General features: G+C 46.7%; 1 protein-coding gene across 2 annotated transcripts in view; it reads right to left on the bottom strand.

The window, feature by feature from the left end:
* The window catches only part of abcc1 (ATP binding cassette subfamily C member 1 (ABCC1 blood group)), a 33,491-nt gene that overhangs the window by 11,637 nt on the left and 5,146 nt on the right, over positions 1-16,708 (bottom strand). For both annotated transcript variants that reach the window (XM_084927153.1, XM_084927154.1), the window contains 19 exons: positions 16,178-16,239; positions 15,786-15,917; positions 15,473-15,700; positions 13,920-14,097; positions 13,576-13,737; positions 13,131-13,223; positions 11,484-11,687; positions 11,203-11,349; positions 8,824-8,911; positions 8,645-8,714; positions 8,140-8,266; positions 5,845-6,021; positions 5,036-5,203; positions 3,917-4,091; positions 3,705-3,765; positions 3,508-3,628; positions 3,199-3,406; positions 1,495-1,805; positions 414-613 (listed from right to left, as the gene is read on the bottom strand). In XM_084927153.1, the coding sequence (XP_084783279.1) occupies positions 414-613; positions 1,495-1,805; positions 3,199-3,406; positions 3,508-3,628; positions 3,705-3,765; positions 3,917-4,091; positions 5,036-5,203; positions 5,845-6,021; positions 8,140-8,266; positions 8,645-8,714; positions 8,824-8,911; positions 11,203-11,349; positions 11,484-11,687; positions 13,131-13,223; positions 13,576-13,737; positions 13,920-14,097; positions 15,473-15,700; positions 15,786-15,917; positions 16,178-16,239 (2,912 nt within the window). The remainder of the gene's footprint in view (positions 1-413; positions 614-1,494; positions 1,806-3,198; positions 3,407-3,507; positions 3,629-3,704; positions 3,766-3,916; positions 4,092-5,035; positions 5,204-5,844; positions 6,022-8,139; positions 8,267-8,644; positions 8,715-8,823; positions 8,912-11,202; positions 11,350-11,483; positions 11,688-13,130; positions 13,224-13,575; positions 13,738-13,919; positions 14,098-15,472; positions 15,701-15,785; positions 15,918-16,177; positions 16,240-16,708) is intronic.

The raw sequence follows: 16,708 nt of genomic DNA, 5'->3' as shown, positions 1-16,708 counted from the left end.
GAGTTGAGATCTGTGGACTCAGTCACGTCTTTTAAAAACCTGTTTAAACTTGCTTTTGGTTGATTTTGTTTTGTTTTAGATTTTAATGTCTGTTTCCTGCCTCTGTAAAGCACTTTGTGATTTTATCTTGAAAGGTGCTATATAAATACAATTTTACATTTTAAAAGAAACCTTCCCAACACTGCTTTTAACCTTTCAGCCAGAGATTGGAAAGAAACATGAAAATTAAAGCACGTAAACGTAAATGGAGCTTTTCTACGTCCAAAGTGAATATAATGTAGTCGTGTTGCTGCAGTAATACTCCAATGAACAGTCTCAGAGAGATCCTAATTTAGGGACATTCATCCTAAAAGGCGGTGTAAATTGTTGCAGCAGGTGGTGCAGTGAGAGCGTGTGACGGCAGCCTCCCTGACCTGTTAGCCACGATGCTGGGATAGTAAGCCTTCTGGTTATGGTCCACGCGCTGGTCACTCTCATGGATGAAACGCTCCTGCTCACTGAAGGCTCGGATAACCGACGTGCCCAGCAGGGTTTCATTGAAGTGGGTGTAAATTGGGGAACGACTGACCGACTCCAGACGCTTCAGCTGGCGAGATGACGCCACATAAAACCTCTGGACAGAGCAAGGATAGACACATGTGACTTATATAGTGTGAGTACAAGAAAACAATTATTGGAATGTGATGTGTTAAATTTGTTTAGATCACAGGAATAAGGAAGGCTTGGTCTGTGTTTCAGTTTGGCTTAGCTGTGGCCTGAGAGTGTGTACTTGTTTAGAGGGAAAGGAAGTTATGGACACTGGGGGTCTGCTGTCATAAAAGGAGACAGGAAGCTACAGTTGGGGGCTGCTGATGCTTTTACCTTTAATAAAAACTCATAATCGTTATAAACTTAGAAGTAGGTTTGCAGGAGACTCTCCACCTTAAATGTAAATGTAAGACAACAAGAGGCCACTGGCCCAGTGGATGCAGAGTGGGGGTCTCAGTGTTTGTAATATGTTAACTCTGTTTTGTGTGTTGTGTAGAGGAATCTGGTGTAGCTTGGGTGAGGAGATTACTTTTATGACCCCCAGGAAGTCACGTACAGAGACACACACACAGTGCTTTGACTGTTACACTCACACACCTACATGCACACTCGCGTGCTCGTGCATACACACACAGACACAGAGTTTGCAGCACACCGTGGGGTATGATGGGGTCGCTTCTATAAAGCTGACTGTAACAAACACAGGAGTGAAGATCTGCAGAGGGACACCGGCCTTGCACGTCTCCCCTTCTAGAAGATGCATGCTTAACTGAAGATGAATACAGGTTTTGTGAAAATGACTACTGAGTCTGGTGCCGTCTCTGGCTGCCTCGGGGAATAAAAAGAACCGGGGTGAAGCTGATTTCGTAACAATAGTCAGAATTACAGTGCAGGGAGGCGCAGTACTGTGGGGATAACACTGGAATATACTGACACTTCAGAATCAGTTTCCCTTTTCAAACTCACCTGCACAAAAAAATAGAGCAGACCCAGGAAAGGAATGATGATACTGACTAGAGGTGTGGCAATCAGGATGATAACACAAGAGCCCAGCACGTTGAACATGGAGCCCAGGAACATCTTAATAATGCTGGGGATCAGCGTGTCAATGGTGTCCATCTCTTTGGCAAAGCGGTTGACCAGGTTACCACTGGGGGTTCGCTCAAAAAAGGACATAGGTGAGCGCAGGACATCGTACAGCATGGACTGGTGGAGGTACCGGGACGCCAGAACACCCCCAATAGACATGGACAGGGAGTATCCAAAGACAGCCACACCTGAAGGACAGCACAGGAGTTTGCACAATATCATGACTTATTATTTCTGTGTGAAGAGCACACCTGCATCCAGCAAGACACATAAGACGAGTCTATAACTGAGGGGAACGAGTTAGAGAAGGGGGGCCTGGACCCTGGGGCTGAGCTATATGACCAAACTCTCATATCCCGATATAAGACATCTATCGTCCTGACAACGATATCACAAAAATGTTACACTTTCTGTAAATTCTGTGAATCTCGGGCAGCTCGACTTGCGTGAAGTGTTTCCACCTGGGCGTCGTGCACCTGGAGTCGAGTGCTTTGACCGATGCATGAAGCTATACATTTTTTAGACATAAGTTGTAACGGCCGCCGTTTTCTTTGTATTTATTAGACGGCGTGCTGCGGGGAAAAGCCTGTTTTTTAACGTTTGAGTCTAAGATGTATTTGGAGCACCTGACGGCTCCTTTTGCTTCTCTGCATTCTGTCAGGTGACTCTTGTGTTGGTGGTTAAAGAGGTTTGCTGTGTTTGAGTCTGAGGTGTTGGACCGGTTTGCTGCATAATGTGCATCGTACAGTTTTCTGGTCCGTGTCAGACTTTTCATAACCAAACCATGTCCGTGCTACAGAGGTGGCCCCTCGATTAGGAATAAGGTCCTTGATTTGTTTGGTCTGGTCCTTCTGTTTGTCATCATTTCCGTTTATTTTGAAAAGTCTCAACAGGCTCTTCAGCTTTATTGTGAAAGGTTTATGTGGAAAATAAACAAGAGGAAGGCATAGCCACACGCTGGGTTTACCGTCGTTGTTGCTAACGACAACACGTCTGTAGTGTGGTTATTTTAAATATAAAGAGAGAGTACAGCCACTACAGTGGCCGTCAGGACCATGAAAGCATATTGCTGTAAACAGTTTATTTTGCGACACCACGAAACAAACGATAGCGTAAAATGAAACGACAGATGTTTTCATATTGTCATCAGATATATATCGTTATATCGAACAGCCCTACTGGACCCCATCTCAGCTGTGACAGAGTAGGACCAAGGGCGCGCTGCAGGGTTAACTAAGCATATTATTAGTCAACGGGTGGTGGACACGGTCACCCTGCTCTGTGAGCTGACACCACATCACAGTCTCCCTCCATCTCTGTCCGGTGGCACCTACATGGAGATGTGCGAGTGTCCTCTGGTGCTCTAGCTTCCAACAGACATGTGATTAAGTAAGCACACATGTCAGGCCTGTGTTGGACTGGCCACCTAACATTTGCGTGCTGTTTGTTTAAAAAACGATGAGCAGGAAAAAGCAAAGGTGCTTTTTCCTGCTCATCGTGATGTGAACAATGGCTACCCTTAGTGTTGCCTCACTTTCTGAACCAGACAAAAACATGAGTTTTTCCTCCTGTCATGCTCACCCTGAGACAGGCCAAAGGCACCATACACCCCCAGTCTCATTAGTCTGTTAGGCTGCGTGCCATTAACCACAGGGTCATCGGTCCACAGACTCAGCCAGTAGTTGGAGAACAGGGAGAGCAGGTGATGGGCAAGAAACAGCAGAAGACTGATGCAGGACAGAAGCACTCCAATGGACTTAAAATAGGCCCAGAAGACAGACAGCTTAACCTGCGGAGGACAGGAGAGCTGCTGTGATCCCAGACTGAACATAGACACATTATACAGAAATGTTTGCATTTATACATGCGACCACGTGCAGATCCACACACCTGCCCAGTGCTGGCCTTGTCAGCCTCCGTCAGCTTCCCCACCTCGGGATTCTTGGGCTTCTTGCTCAGCTTCTCGTCTGCTTTGGTTGACTGTTTGGATGCAGTGCAGACACCTGGACTGCTGCTTAAACAGAAGGACACTTATGTGGTTAGTGAGACACCCCAGCCCCCCAGGACCCTGACCCTAAATCACTCACCCAGCAAGACTGGGCACGCTGCCGTTCTCCAGTCGTTGGATGCTGCTGTTTGGCACGGGCTCTAAATGGAGGACGGAAATTTAAAACATGAAGTCGATCTGAGAAGACCAGCTGCAGTATGATAAAATAATGATCAGACTTCATCTTAACAGAACTACTACTCAAAACACTGCACGGTGCTACGCTACACGGCAGCACGACACACTCCTCACCACTGTTATCAGCTTTGTCGACTGCAGCGTAAGTTCGCAGGAACTCTGCAAAGGCTCCCTCTGTGGCCATGAGGTGCTGGTACGAGCCCACCTCTGAGATCTCGCCCTTCATCATGACCAGGATCAAGTCAGCTTGGGGTAGGTAGCTCAAGCCGTGGGTGACCAGCACACGAGTCTGTACATGGCTACACAGAGTTAGTAAACTTGGTCTAAAAGCATCTATGCTGCTGAGAGACAATTTCAACAACTAAAACAACTTTACATTTGGATTTGGATCATCTTATGTTGTTTGGATAGTTTCATACAATCTACAGCACTGTGCACAAGCCTGAAACCACCACAGTCTCTTAGGTTTTACCTGTAAGAAGCCAGAGGAGTTGTTTTTTTAACACAATCTTTTTGGGGCCTTTTGATAGCAGAGTGAAACAGGGGGAGAGTGAGTGAAAGGCCCATTTAGCCACATGGTCGCCTTTGGGTCAGCTTTTACAACAAGGTCAGTGTTATTCACAGACAGCTGTAGACGTTCCCAAACATTTTCTGGAGACATTTTTTAAACACTGATCTACGAATCATTCAAGACTAAAATGCAGATAAACTCAAGGGATGAACACAGAGGCTGCTCAGTGAGCAGAAAAACACTGTGATGTCCCAGTTTGACTGGCAGAAAAACACCGTGATGTCCCAGTTTGACTGGCAGAAAAACACCGTGGGACCAAGAAGGTTGACTTCAGCCCAGAACCTATCTCTGGATGCTGTGCAGTGTCTTTAACAAAGAATTAAGGCTGACACAGCAAAAGAACAGTAAGGATAAGAAATGTGAGAACAGGCTGATTTACTGCTCACTGAAGCCAACATCCAAAGAGCTTTGGACTGCCAACAGTTAGTCCTGGGAACTAAAAGAGTTTACGCTGTGTAGAAGAACAAGACTCGTCCTACACACTTTCACATTCAGTTTCACTAAAGTGCTGCAAACATTTCCAAGTTCCTAGAAAATATAAAGAAAAGACGAGTGGCTCAAGAATTTTGCACAGTCCCGTACGAGCAAAGTACCAATGCTGTGAGGGACACACAGGATCCCAGTCATGATCCTGGGTATATGTATATGACTCCATCACACACCTTGTCCTTCAGCAGTCCCTGTGGGCCGATGACTTGATCAAAGATGTGTTTCCCTACGTGAGCATCGACAGCAGACAGCGGGTCATCCAGCAGGTAGACGGCACGATCACAGTAGACGGCCCTGGCCAGGCTCACCCGCTGCTTCTGACCTCCCGACAGGTTCACTCCCTGCAGACAGACAGACGGTCAGAGGCAGACAGTATAGCAGGCTAGCTCATCATTGTAGAAATGCTGCCGGTGTCATCAAACAGCAACAAAAGACTCAGTGACACACCAACAAGTCTGTCCAAACTACTGTCTGTGGTCTCGCTCAGTAACCAGACGCCTCAACAAGAAACCGGTTCCCTGTGAATTCCTGGGGGTCACATCCTCGTCAAAGCTTTATCGGGCATCTCCTCCAAATACCTGTTGAGTCTTTGCTAATCGTACGGTCATGATCTCACTAACATGTAACACACTGACTGAGGCCTGCAGTCTGACATGTAGCTCTTGGGTTTTCCTTTTCCCATTGCACCGTCTGACCACGATAACAAGTTCCTGGGATGTGCGCTCCTGGGAAGACTGATGGCCTCGGGTGTTCAGGTGTGGTTTAATACAATACTACAAACCGACACAACACATGCTCAGTTAACTGCAGAAAACTGCATTTAAATAGCAACACTTGGCTTTTACTCACCTCTTAATAAGTAAGACGCAGTAACGATGTTTTCATAGGACTGCAGAGCGAAAACTGTTTTACGTTCTCCGAGGCCAACTTGTTTTGTGTCGACATTGATTTACACACAAAGACGTGTACTATGGGCTCATACCTTCTCTCCTATCTCAGTGTCATCTCCTGCAGGAAGTATGTCAAGGTCAGGCTGAAGGGCACATGCCTCCACCACATGCTGATACCAGGACTGTCTCCTCTCTTGACCAAAGATTATGTTGTCTTTTAAAGAGGAATTCTGGATCCAGGCCTGCTGGGGAACGTACGCCACAGAACCCTGCAGGGACACAGGCACATAGGGCTGCTCGATTATGGCAAAAATGATAATCACGATTATTCTCACTGAAATTGAGATCGATTATTTGACGATATTTATTTAACAATAACAATGTATTGATTAATTAATTTATTTTATTTATTCAATACGCTGCTGTGAAAAAGAGTTTCATTGTAATTGTGCATCCTTCCATCCATCACTTATCAAAGGTGCTGGTGCTTTTGTACACGATCAAATATTCTGTGCTGGCAGGCAGCGGGGGCCCTCAGGCAGCGGGGGCCCTCAGGCAGCGGGGGCCCTCAGGCAGCGGGGGCCCTCAGGCAGCGGGGGCCCTCAGGCAGCGGGGGCCCTCAGGCAGCGGGTTCATGGCAGTCTAAGGAGCTCAGAAATGAAGAGACTCGACTTCTTTGAGTTTCATAAGGATGTTTCACCTCTCATCCAAGAGGCTTCTTCAGCCTCTCAGAAAATTCAGGGGAAATTTCTCAAAGCACAACATCCGAGTGCTCTTCAGACCCAGTCACGTCCCCAGACCCAACCACGCCCCCCTGACAAGCCACGCCCCCGGGGGAATCCTAAGGGGGGGAAAAAACCAAACAAACTTCCAAACACAAGCTTAACATCATAGTTAATGCTGTGCAGTGCAGCAGGTAGTCCTCAGGCCTCTGTAGTGGAGAAACCAAACAGCCACTCAATACACACATGGTGCAACACTGAAGAGCCACCTGGACAGCTCTACATCTGCAAGGTCAAAGGTCACTCTTTCAAGAATGCCAATGTCCACATTTTAGACAGATGGTTTAAAAGGAGAGTAAAAGAGGACATCCATGTCCACTGACCATTGTTGAACAGAGGGCGGGGCTTATGACTAGGGATGGGTATGGTTTAGGTTTTATCCGATACCGGTGCCAAACCGGTACTTTTGAAACGGTGCCGGTGCTTAAACGGTGCTCGAACCGGTGCTTAAAGAATGGAGAACACAAACTTTGTCCCAAAACCTCTCATGTTCAGCTGTTTTTTTTGTAAAAAGATAACAATGTTAGCCTTTTCTGCAGCTATGGGGCATATATGGCATCACTCTTGGCTGGAAGCAGTGCTTAATCAATGGAAAAAACACAAACTTTATCCAAAAACCTCTCATGTTTAACTGTTTTCCACTTTTTCTTTGGTCATTTTAGCCTTTTTGGCCAGGGTGAAGGGAGCATCTGCCATCAAACAAGAAGACAGCTGCATGTAGATATGATGTTTGCTAGTTCACCTTACATGCATTAATGTAATAACGTGGTTAGCCTACTCAACGTAAATTACACACGGACAACATTAAGCTACTCAAGCAGAGAAGAACGGCTGCTGCTGCATCATCATCCTCATCATTTCTGCTACACTGGCAGGGCTAGGGGCCAGGACTCTCCTCTTCGGGTTCTTGGGGGATGTTGCTAACTCCGGGTCCGATAACAGGCACCACACCCGCACCCGGTGTGAGGTCTTGCCGCAAGCTATCAAATACGGTGCATTTCTTGGCTTTAAAAAAAAAAAAAACGCTATGCGTCGCCAGGTGTTTCATCAGATTTGAGGTGTTACCTCCTTTGACAGTATCAGCTTAAAGCACTTGTTGCAGGCTGCTGAGTTTGCATCTTTTGCTGTGAAGTACAGCCAGACTTTTGACCGGTCCTCCTTGGGCATTTTTAATCTGTAGCTCTGCTCTAAAAGAACGTACGTACCTGGACCCGCCTACTATCCTCGGAAATGTAAAATGATTGGCTAGAATCCAAAGTGTATCACAGCTCAGGAAAAAAAAAAGCACCGAAATAAAGCACCGAAATGTGCGCTGCTTTTCGGTCTGGTTACTACTGTTTATGTCAGAACTGGTGCCATCATGGCACCGGATACCGGTACCCATCCCTACTTATGACACCAGCTGTCTGCCATCTACACTGCAGTTTCCAGGCATATACCACACTAGATTCCCATCTAACAAATGCTGACATCAGCATAAAACCTACTGGATGACTGAAGTACAAAGAAACAGGTATTGGAACAGCACTGCCATGGAAATCTAATGGGAAAAGTAGCAGACAGTGAGATCTCAGTGTGTGTGTGTGTGTGTGTGTGTGTGTTCACCTTAACAGTGACAGATCCTTCAAGTTTGTCCATCTCTCCAAGAAGTGCCGAGAGCAGCGAGGACTTTCCCGAGCCCACGTGTCCCACCACAGCCACCAGAGAGCCTTCTGGGATATTTATATTCAGCCTGAACAGAGACAGAGTCGTACAGTTCAGCTGTATGTAAGCAGCATGTTCAGTATTAGTGACACACGCTTTACAGAACTGATTAAGGAAGAGTCTGTTTTTCCAAGCTTGTAAATATTTAAATTGAGGTAAACCAGTGGCTGCTGGGAGGTCCAGCTGGGTGACTCACACATTACTTCACTTTGTCATACAGGGATGTGCTTCAGAGTACAAGTGAAACGTAACCATAGAGTCACACACTGCAACGGAAAGTCAGACATGGAGCCAGCACGCACACACACACACACACACACACACACACACACACACACACACACACACACACACACACACAGACAGACAGACAGACACACAGACACACACACAGACAGACACACACCTCTTGAGTGTTGGTGATTCGGTTCTGGACCAGGTGAAAGCCCCGTCGGTCACAGAGATGCTGTGCTGGGCTGAACAGAGAGGAGAACAATGACTAGTTTAACCTACTGTGTGTATGAAAGGCGCACACGGCTGTGTCTCTGGATTCGAGCATATGGTACTACAGGAAAGGGGACTCACAGCCTTCTGCTGCTTTATGCTCCACGCTGTCCAACTGCAGCTCCTCGTGTGACAGAAACACCCTGAGTCGCTTCAGGGACACGCTGGCCTGAGGACGGACAGGGTGGAAACTGTCAGAGTGCAAAGGTGCTGCAGACTGCTGCTTAGTACAACTAACACAGAGGGAAAAAGGCCCCAAACCACAATTTATATTCATGTGAATATAATATTCATGATTGGATTTTGTGGGAGAGTGAGGAGAGGAAACGTCCACAGCTCCCTAAATATAAAAGCCAGGTTCCAGTGTAACAGCCCGTAACACTTAAGGTATAAGGAACAAATGTGTCACGTGTAGACTGGCACACCAAAAATGAGCCAGTGCAAAGTCTATCTCATCATTTAGATCAAACCATGGAGTCGTATTTAAATCATGTGCAGGAACAGCGAGATGTGACGCTAACACGTCATCATATCATGGACACTGTGCTCTGCCCCTGGGCTTTTGTTTGTGCACATGGTGCTGGGCGGAGCAGCCTCCCCACACTGGACAGGCTCACAGACAGGTGTTACAGGGGAGGGGTTTGTACTGTACAATATAAAGCGCCTTGAGGCGACTGCTGTTGAGATTTGGAGCTATATAAATAAAATTGAATTGACCTGTGAGCTGGATGTTGATGTGCAGAGTCTACATTTAATGACCTCAGCATTCACCTCAGGTCTCCTCAACACGTCCCCCCACGAGCTGATAGGCCCTGGATGAACTGTACATCATTGTCATTGGCTTAGAGAACTCTAAACCCAGAGGTATGAAAATGCTACCAGCGATTCATTCAAGTGTCACAAACCCTCCCCACACTGCCTTTGGGGAGGAAGACCACGCTTCCACACTGCTGCTGCCTGACTCAAGACTCAAACAGAAAGAAAAAAAAGCCGTTTTCAGGAACAGGAAACTGAAGCTGAGGAGGTCTTACAGGACAGGTCTTAGACATCTACTGGAAACCCTGGGTAAATGGTGGCAGGTGTGCTAACCTCTGCCTAAACTCCGACAACTCTGAAGCTTAAAAAGCAGCCAGGTATGACCTCTGGAATTCCATGGGAAAGCCCAGGAGGAACTCCGAGGATAAAGTGGAGTCCAGCTTCAATGGCCCCAAGCAGCTCTGCTGCATCCCTGACTATAGAAGGAAAACAGTGTTCAGATGAGCTGTGCTAAGGAAGACGTTCAGGCTGCCACACTGATCCTAGCACTGCTGATGGGACATTATCCTTTGAAAAAGGTCAACCCACACAAAGCTCCCGGACCAGTCGGCATTCCAGGTGGTGTTCTCAGAGCATGTGCTCCACCATCTTCCACCTCTGAAGCAGCCACAGGAAATCAACAGTTTCATGTTGCACCAACGCCTGACCCCTCCTCTCATTGGCCTATTGAAGGAAGAGAGCCACACACGCTGCCCTCACCCACCTGGAACAGGGGAGCACATATTGTGACCTCCACCATCAGTCCTTTGAAACTCTGTGACCTTTGGACGTCCATCAGCACTTCCTGACAAACAGGAACCAGTTAGAGAGAGCTGGAAAACACACTTCCTCCACTGTCATGACAAACACGGGACCACGCAGAGCTGAGTGCTCAGTCGCCCTCTGTACTGCTTAGTTAGTCGTGACTGTGTCACTAAGCACAGCTTTAATATCCATGTTATATTCTTACATATTAATATACACTAAACAGGATTACTGACTACAACAGCATCATGTTTGTTTTAGTGTAGCAAGCTACAACGTAGCATTACAACCAAACCACACCTGGAAACCCAGTCAAGCGTTCGTGTTAGCAGGCTGCAGACTGGGCGGAATGGTTGTAAACCAGTTGTTTATGTCATCCTCAGTCTTGTTAAAGTCTCAAAGGGAAACATTTAACCCTGATGTTTACAGTAGCTCTGAGTCTGTGGATGATGTCATCTGTCTCACATCAGTGATACAAGAACTCAGATGTAATGAATATTCAAGCTCACTGACTATGAGCACAGCGCAGGTGTGTACAGCTCACTCTGGCCCTGCAAACCTGATATGGTAGCCCCGTAAACCGCTTCCTTTCTGTACAGTGGGAGGAAGCAGAGCCACATGGTCACCTTCCTGGGTCTCCTTGCCTGGATTACATCCATCAAAACATCCTTGTGATGGTTGGTACTACACGCCCTACACTCAACAGCTTTTAGTGCAACAACAAAAAAAGCATCCAAGCTTTTACTTAAGGTCCTTAAGCTCATGTATACCAATCCTACCATCCCAGTTTGAGCACTGGCACAGACTGGTTTCCATCTAACGTTTTGGTAAACCTGAAGCTTTCTTTGTGGGTTTCTTTGTGACGGGATGAGTGTGCGAAGAAGACGGAGAGACACGCACCTGCACCATGCTACTAATGACCATCGGCAGCATGTTGAGAGGAAAACGCAGGATGTTGAAGAGTGCCAGCGACACAAAGGCCTTCTGGGCGTCCAGCACGTTTTGTTCATCAATCAGTACGTACACAGCGAAGGTTGACAGGGCCACCTGTGCAGTGACGCAAAAGACATCGCAATGAGAATTTCATTAATGACAGTAAAGTGCTGTGTTTGGTTTAACTGATCTGCAGCTGCTCGTTTGGATGTGTGTAATGTTTGTCCACTTTTCCCCGTCAGACTTACAAGGAATGGTGCACAGACCCAGGTGAAGGTGGACACCGCCCCCAGGTAGGCAGCCTTTTTCAGGACACGCAGCTCACTTTCACGAATGTCTGACACCTTTCCTTTGAAGGCCAGCTCCCAGGCATAAAGCTTCAGCACTTTGATGCCATTCAGCATCTCATTCATCAGCTTAATGCGATTGTCTTTATTCTTCATCTGAGCCACCTGCAACAAACACACAACACTGTGCTACAAACAGCTACCAGCTAACAACGTGTGTGTGTGTGTGTGCGTGCGTGCATAAATGAAAATAATCACTGTACTTGCTGTCACTCGACACATTATCACACACTCTTTAACAGAAATGAACTGGCATTGACATGGTGACCACCCAAAGCAAACTGTGCATTAACACAGTGCTTTACAGATTTGAGGCCTGTGATCTACCTCAGTGTTTCCCAACCACTGGGCCGTGGCATGTAGGTGTGCCGTGGAGGTTATCTGGTTCCACCTGATTGGTACTCTACGCGACGGGCGTGAGTAACGGGCAGAACAATGACGTTCTCTTCCACTAGAGGGCAGTACAACCACCTGCTCTAATAAATGTGTTGCCAACTGGCAGTAAAACAGAAGAAGACGAAGAAGAACTTAAATAACAGTCATGCTGTGAGACGATGCAGCGCGTAACAGCAATAGATAAATGTTTAAATGTTTAAATGTTGGGGCGACCGTGGCTCAGGGGGTTGGGAAGCGTATCTGTAACCGGAAGGTCGCCGGTTCGATCCCCGGGCTCTCTGTCCTGGTCGTTGTGTCCTTGGGCAAGACACTTTACCCTACTGGTGATGGCCAGAGGGGCCGATGGCGCGATATGGCAGCCTCGCTTCTGTCAGTCTGCCCCAGGGCAGCTGTGGCTACAACTGCAGCTGCCTCCACCAGTGTGTGAATGTGAGAGTGAATGAATAGTGGCATTGTAAAGTGCTTTGGGTGCCTTGAAAAGCGCTATATAAATCCAATCCATTATTATTATTAAAAAGAAAAAGTGTTCAGTCTGACCTGGTCCTGGAGAAAACACGACCCAGATGAAGGCCCTAGCATGAGTAGTGGTCAGAAGGAAGCAACAAAGGTATACTGGGGACAAACCGAGCCAGTTCTGCTATATTTGGTGGAAGAATGATCCCTATGGTTTTTGACATTTTTGTTTAGTGGTGTGCTGCGGCATTTTTCTAATGTGAAATATGAACCGTGCCTCCAAAAGGCTGGGAAACACTGAAGTGTATAATTCTATCAAATGTATGTATTGGGAACTTGTCCATTATTTACTGGAAAATGTGGTAATTCCAGTAAAGCCTGACATGGATGTGTACATCCATCCGTCCCAGGATTGGGTACATGTGGCGCCTAGAGCCTATCCTAGCGTTCCCAGGCGAGATGCCCCCTGGAGCCGCTCCCAGTCTGTCATGGGGCTAACACAAAGACTTTCCCACATACGTCCAATGATGCATGAAGCAGGAGCACCGTGCATGGGGAACATGTAAGCTGCACACAGAAAGGCCGCCACATGGCTGAAGGATTGAAAGCCAGCCATAGTTATAATAACAGTAGAACATGAAAATGTAAGGAAGGTGTATACGGGTGTAGGATGTGGGGATAATAATACTAAAGTCCCACCTGGTAAGCTTTGGTTTTCATTGCAATTACAGCATTAACAGGAACCATGAGGACCATCACAGCCACTCCAGCCAGCACAGACGGACCCAGGTTCTGCACACACAACAACAAACTGCTTCAGTGTAAGCCTGTGGTGCACAGTATTATTCACACTAGTGGAACCATCCACACACGGTCACTGGAAGCCTTCCACAAGCAGAGCGACACTTTAAAAACAGATTTTGTTGCACTTTAGAAATGGAGAATCCAGCTGTAACTGACAAGCATTACATTAAACATCATCTGGACTCCCTCCTGGAACAATCAAGCTTCCACAGCTGCCCAAGCCTCATGAGCTGAGCCAACACACAATAGTATGTTTATTTTCTTTATATTGAAAGTATGTAAGCAGCATTAAATATTTGATTTTAAAAATATATTTAAAGTTTAGTTTACTTAACCTGACCTGCCAAAGAAAGTAGAGGGCCAGGACCACCTGCAGAGGAGCAGACCATATCATGTTGATGTATGTGATGAGATCCATGAAGCGCTGCGCGTCCACTGACATCAGGTTGACGATTTCTCCCACTGTAGAGGTTCGCCGTGCCGCGCTGCTGATGACCAAGGCCTGAGGAGCAGATGAAGCGATGAGATACAGACTTTTCAGCAAAAGCAACCACTGATGGACAGAATAACAGTCAGCTCCAATGCACTTGTTTAATGAAGAAATGATGAAGATGGTTACATTTATCAACCTTCATCACGAAGAATCTAAATTGCTCTGAAGAAGCACTTGTGTTTGTCCGTTACCTTCCTATAGACGGCTCCAATGACTGCAGTGCGTAAGCGCATGCCTGACACAAAGCATACATGAAAGTACTTCTGCAGGATGAGTGACTGCACGGAGGTGCAGACGAAGAGCAGAGCAGCGTAGAAGTAGCCCTGCCAGGAGGGGGCGCTGGAATCATTGACAAACTGGATAAGCAGTCTACAGAGAAACAGGAAACAAAGGAACATTAAGCACGTGTCCTGCCCCTCGGTCCTTATTAAAACTGCATCGTGTACTTGTGTAGCAGAAAAACACGGAGCAGCCCAAAGCAATACGTCGCACTGTCTACTGTTTGTCACCACAACTTTCACACCTAGAGTCATCATGTAATCAAATCCATTTATTTATATAGCACTTTTCACAGAGTGCTTCACAGTAATATAAAAACAGAAATACATAAAATAAATTAATAATCAAACACACAGCACAAATCTAATTAAAAGCCAATCTAAATAAATGAGTCTTAAGCTGCTTTTTAAAAGAATGAATACAGTCAAGTCAATGATGGAGGGAGAGCATTCCACAGCCTGGGGGCCACCGCTCTAAACATCGATCTCCTCTGGTCTTAAAACGAGTTCGTGGGACTACCAACAGCCTTTGATTAGAAGATCTCAGGCTGCGAGAGGGAGCGCGGGGTTCTAAAAGATCAGAAATGTAAGCAGGAGCATCACAAGTCAAAGCTTTAAAAGTCAGTACCAAGATGTTAAAATGAATTCTGAAGTGTACTGGAAGCCAGTGTAATGAGCGTAACACTGGTGTAACGTGCTCTCGTTTTCGTGTCTTAGTTAAAAGCCTTCAGCAGCATTCTGGACTAACTGGAGACGCTCAAGATTCCTTTTGCTCAAACACAGAAAAAGACTGTCACAATAATCTAAGCGAGATGAAACAAAAGCATGAAGAACCATTTCTAACTCAGACAGCAAAGTTCGCAGTTTGGAGATGTTTCTTAGCTGAAAAAGGCCGTTCCTAATTAACTGGTGAGCGTGTTGTTGTAGGGACATGGCAGAACCAAAGATCACACCGAGCTACCTGAGGCTCGGCTGAACAGATGAGCCGAGAGAACCAAGATGCTGTTTGATTAGAGATATCTGGTTGTCGGGGGCAATGATTTAATGAAATGTTGGTCTTTCACCAGCTGGTTCACATTTGCAGCTCTTAGACTTTGTGTTCAGTTCAGAGCACCCAGCCTTCTTAGGGTAACTGAGTGGGTGCTCCACAGGGGGACGCTGTAGTCCCACTGGGAGACCTGACGGTGAGACCTGGAGGTGCAGTCCTATCAGGTTTGGGTAGCCCGTTGATGGGAACGGAGCGCCAAGCGGAGCTCGACTTGGCGCTGAGCAAAAACTTGTGTGGGAGGAGTTTGTTGAGGCACAGCAGTCCTGGCAAAGATATATTTAGTGCAACAGATGGGCTCTGATGTGTTTCCCCGATGATTTAAACAATTAAAGTTCTAGAGCATGATAAATGCACGATGCAACTTCAGACAGATCAACGACTCAATGTCATCTTATCAAAGGGTCTACAGTTTCCTCACCGCAGGATCTCAGGGCCAACAAACATTAGGATGTCCTGGATTAATTTATAGATGCAGGAGATGAAGAAGTAGGGCCCAAACGTGAGGCACAAGGCCCACAGCAGTGAGGGCTCTTTATTTTTCTTTCGAGGTCTCAGAATCAAGATCTCAGACTCTTCCACAGCTTGGCGCTGAGGGTTTTCACTGTGGGGCACTCGCTTGGACGAGTACAGCATTTTCTCCTCTGACCTGTGAAGAGAAAGGAGAGTTAACCTGGCTGGATGTTTCCCAAACAATCTGCATTTGTATAAAGAAGTTTGATCCCTTTCCTGACCTTTTAAATTTTTGGCACTGTGTGTTCCAGCGTTTGACCAACTGTGGGACGACTCTGTGGGAGCAGTCCTCAGCGTTCAAAGACCACAGGTCCTTCTCCTCCAGTGGGCGCCTGTAGCCTGTCATCATCATTCTGGTGGAGAGGTTAGGACAGGTAGGAGGATAAAACACAAAACATGTAGAAGCTCAATGTGCAGTAACGTTTCCAGAAAGCCCCAAAGGACCATGTAGAAACGAGAAGTTTCAATACAGAAGACGTCAGCCTTGTCTTAAATATCAATAAGAACAAGCTCCTTCTTTAGAGATGATACCGACCAATGTGAGATTTTGTTCATCAACTTTATTACACAGAAATAAGAGCACGTTCACCGGAGTGGAACAGCGTGTTCCTACCTGGTGATCCACCAGAAGGTTATTCTGGAGAGGAAAGACGCTCCAGGCTCAGGGCACGGATTCTACAGACAAACATCGAGCAGTTAGACACAAATGATTTCCATGGCTCAGAAGACACTGACGCAGCAATGCTTTCACTGTACTACCAAAAGTATTCGTCTTTCTCCCTCCACATCATCACATTCCCGATCCGTAGGTTTAATATGATGTCGGCCCACCGTTAGCAGCTCTAACAGCTTCAACCCTTCTGGGCAGACTCTGCACAAGTGTTAGGAGTGTGTTTATGGGAATCTTTGACCGTTGTTCCTGAAGGTCAGACACCGACGATGGATGAGAAGGTCCGGCTCACAGTCTCTGCTAATTCATCCCAAAGGGCTTCTGCTGGGTTGAGGTGGGACTCTGAGTTTGGTGTGGAAGAACCTGACAGGCCTGCACACTCGTCTTTATGGACCGGTGCACAGTCACGTTGGAACAGGAAGGGGCCATCCCCGAACTGTTCCCACAAAGTTGGGAGCATCAAAATGTGCAAAC

This window comes from Perissodus microlepis, chromosome 4, assembly GCF_051167445.1.
Source record: "Perissodus microlepis isolate ML-2025 ecotype Zambia chromosome 4, ASM5116744v1, whole genome shotgun sequence".
Classification (NCBI taxonomy): domain Eukaryota; kingdom Metazoa; phylum Chordata; class Actinopteri; order Cichliformes; family Cichlidae; genus Perissodus; species Perissodus microlepis.
This window is presented reverse-complemented; position numbering and strand designations above follow the sequence as displayed.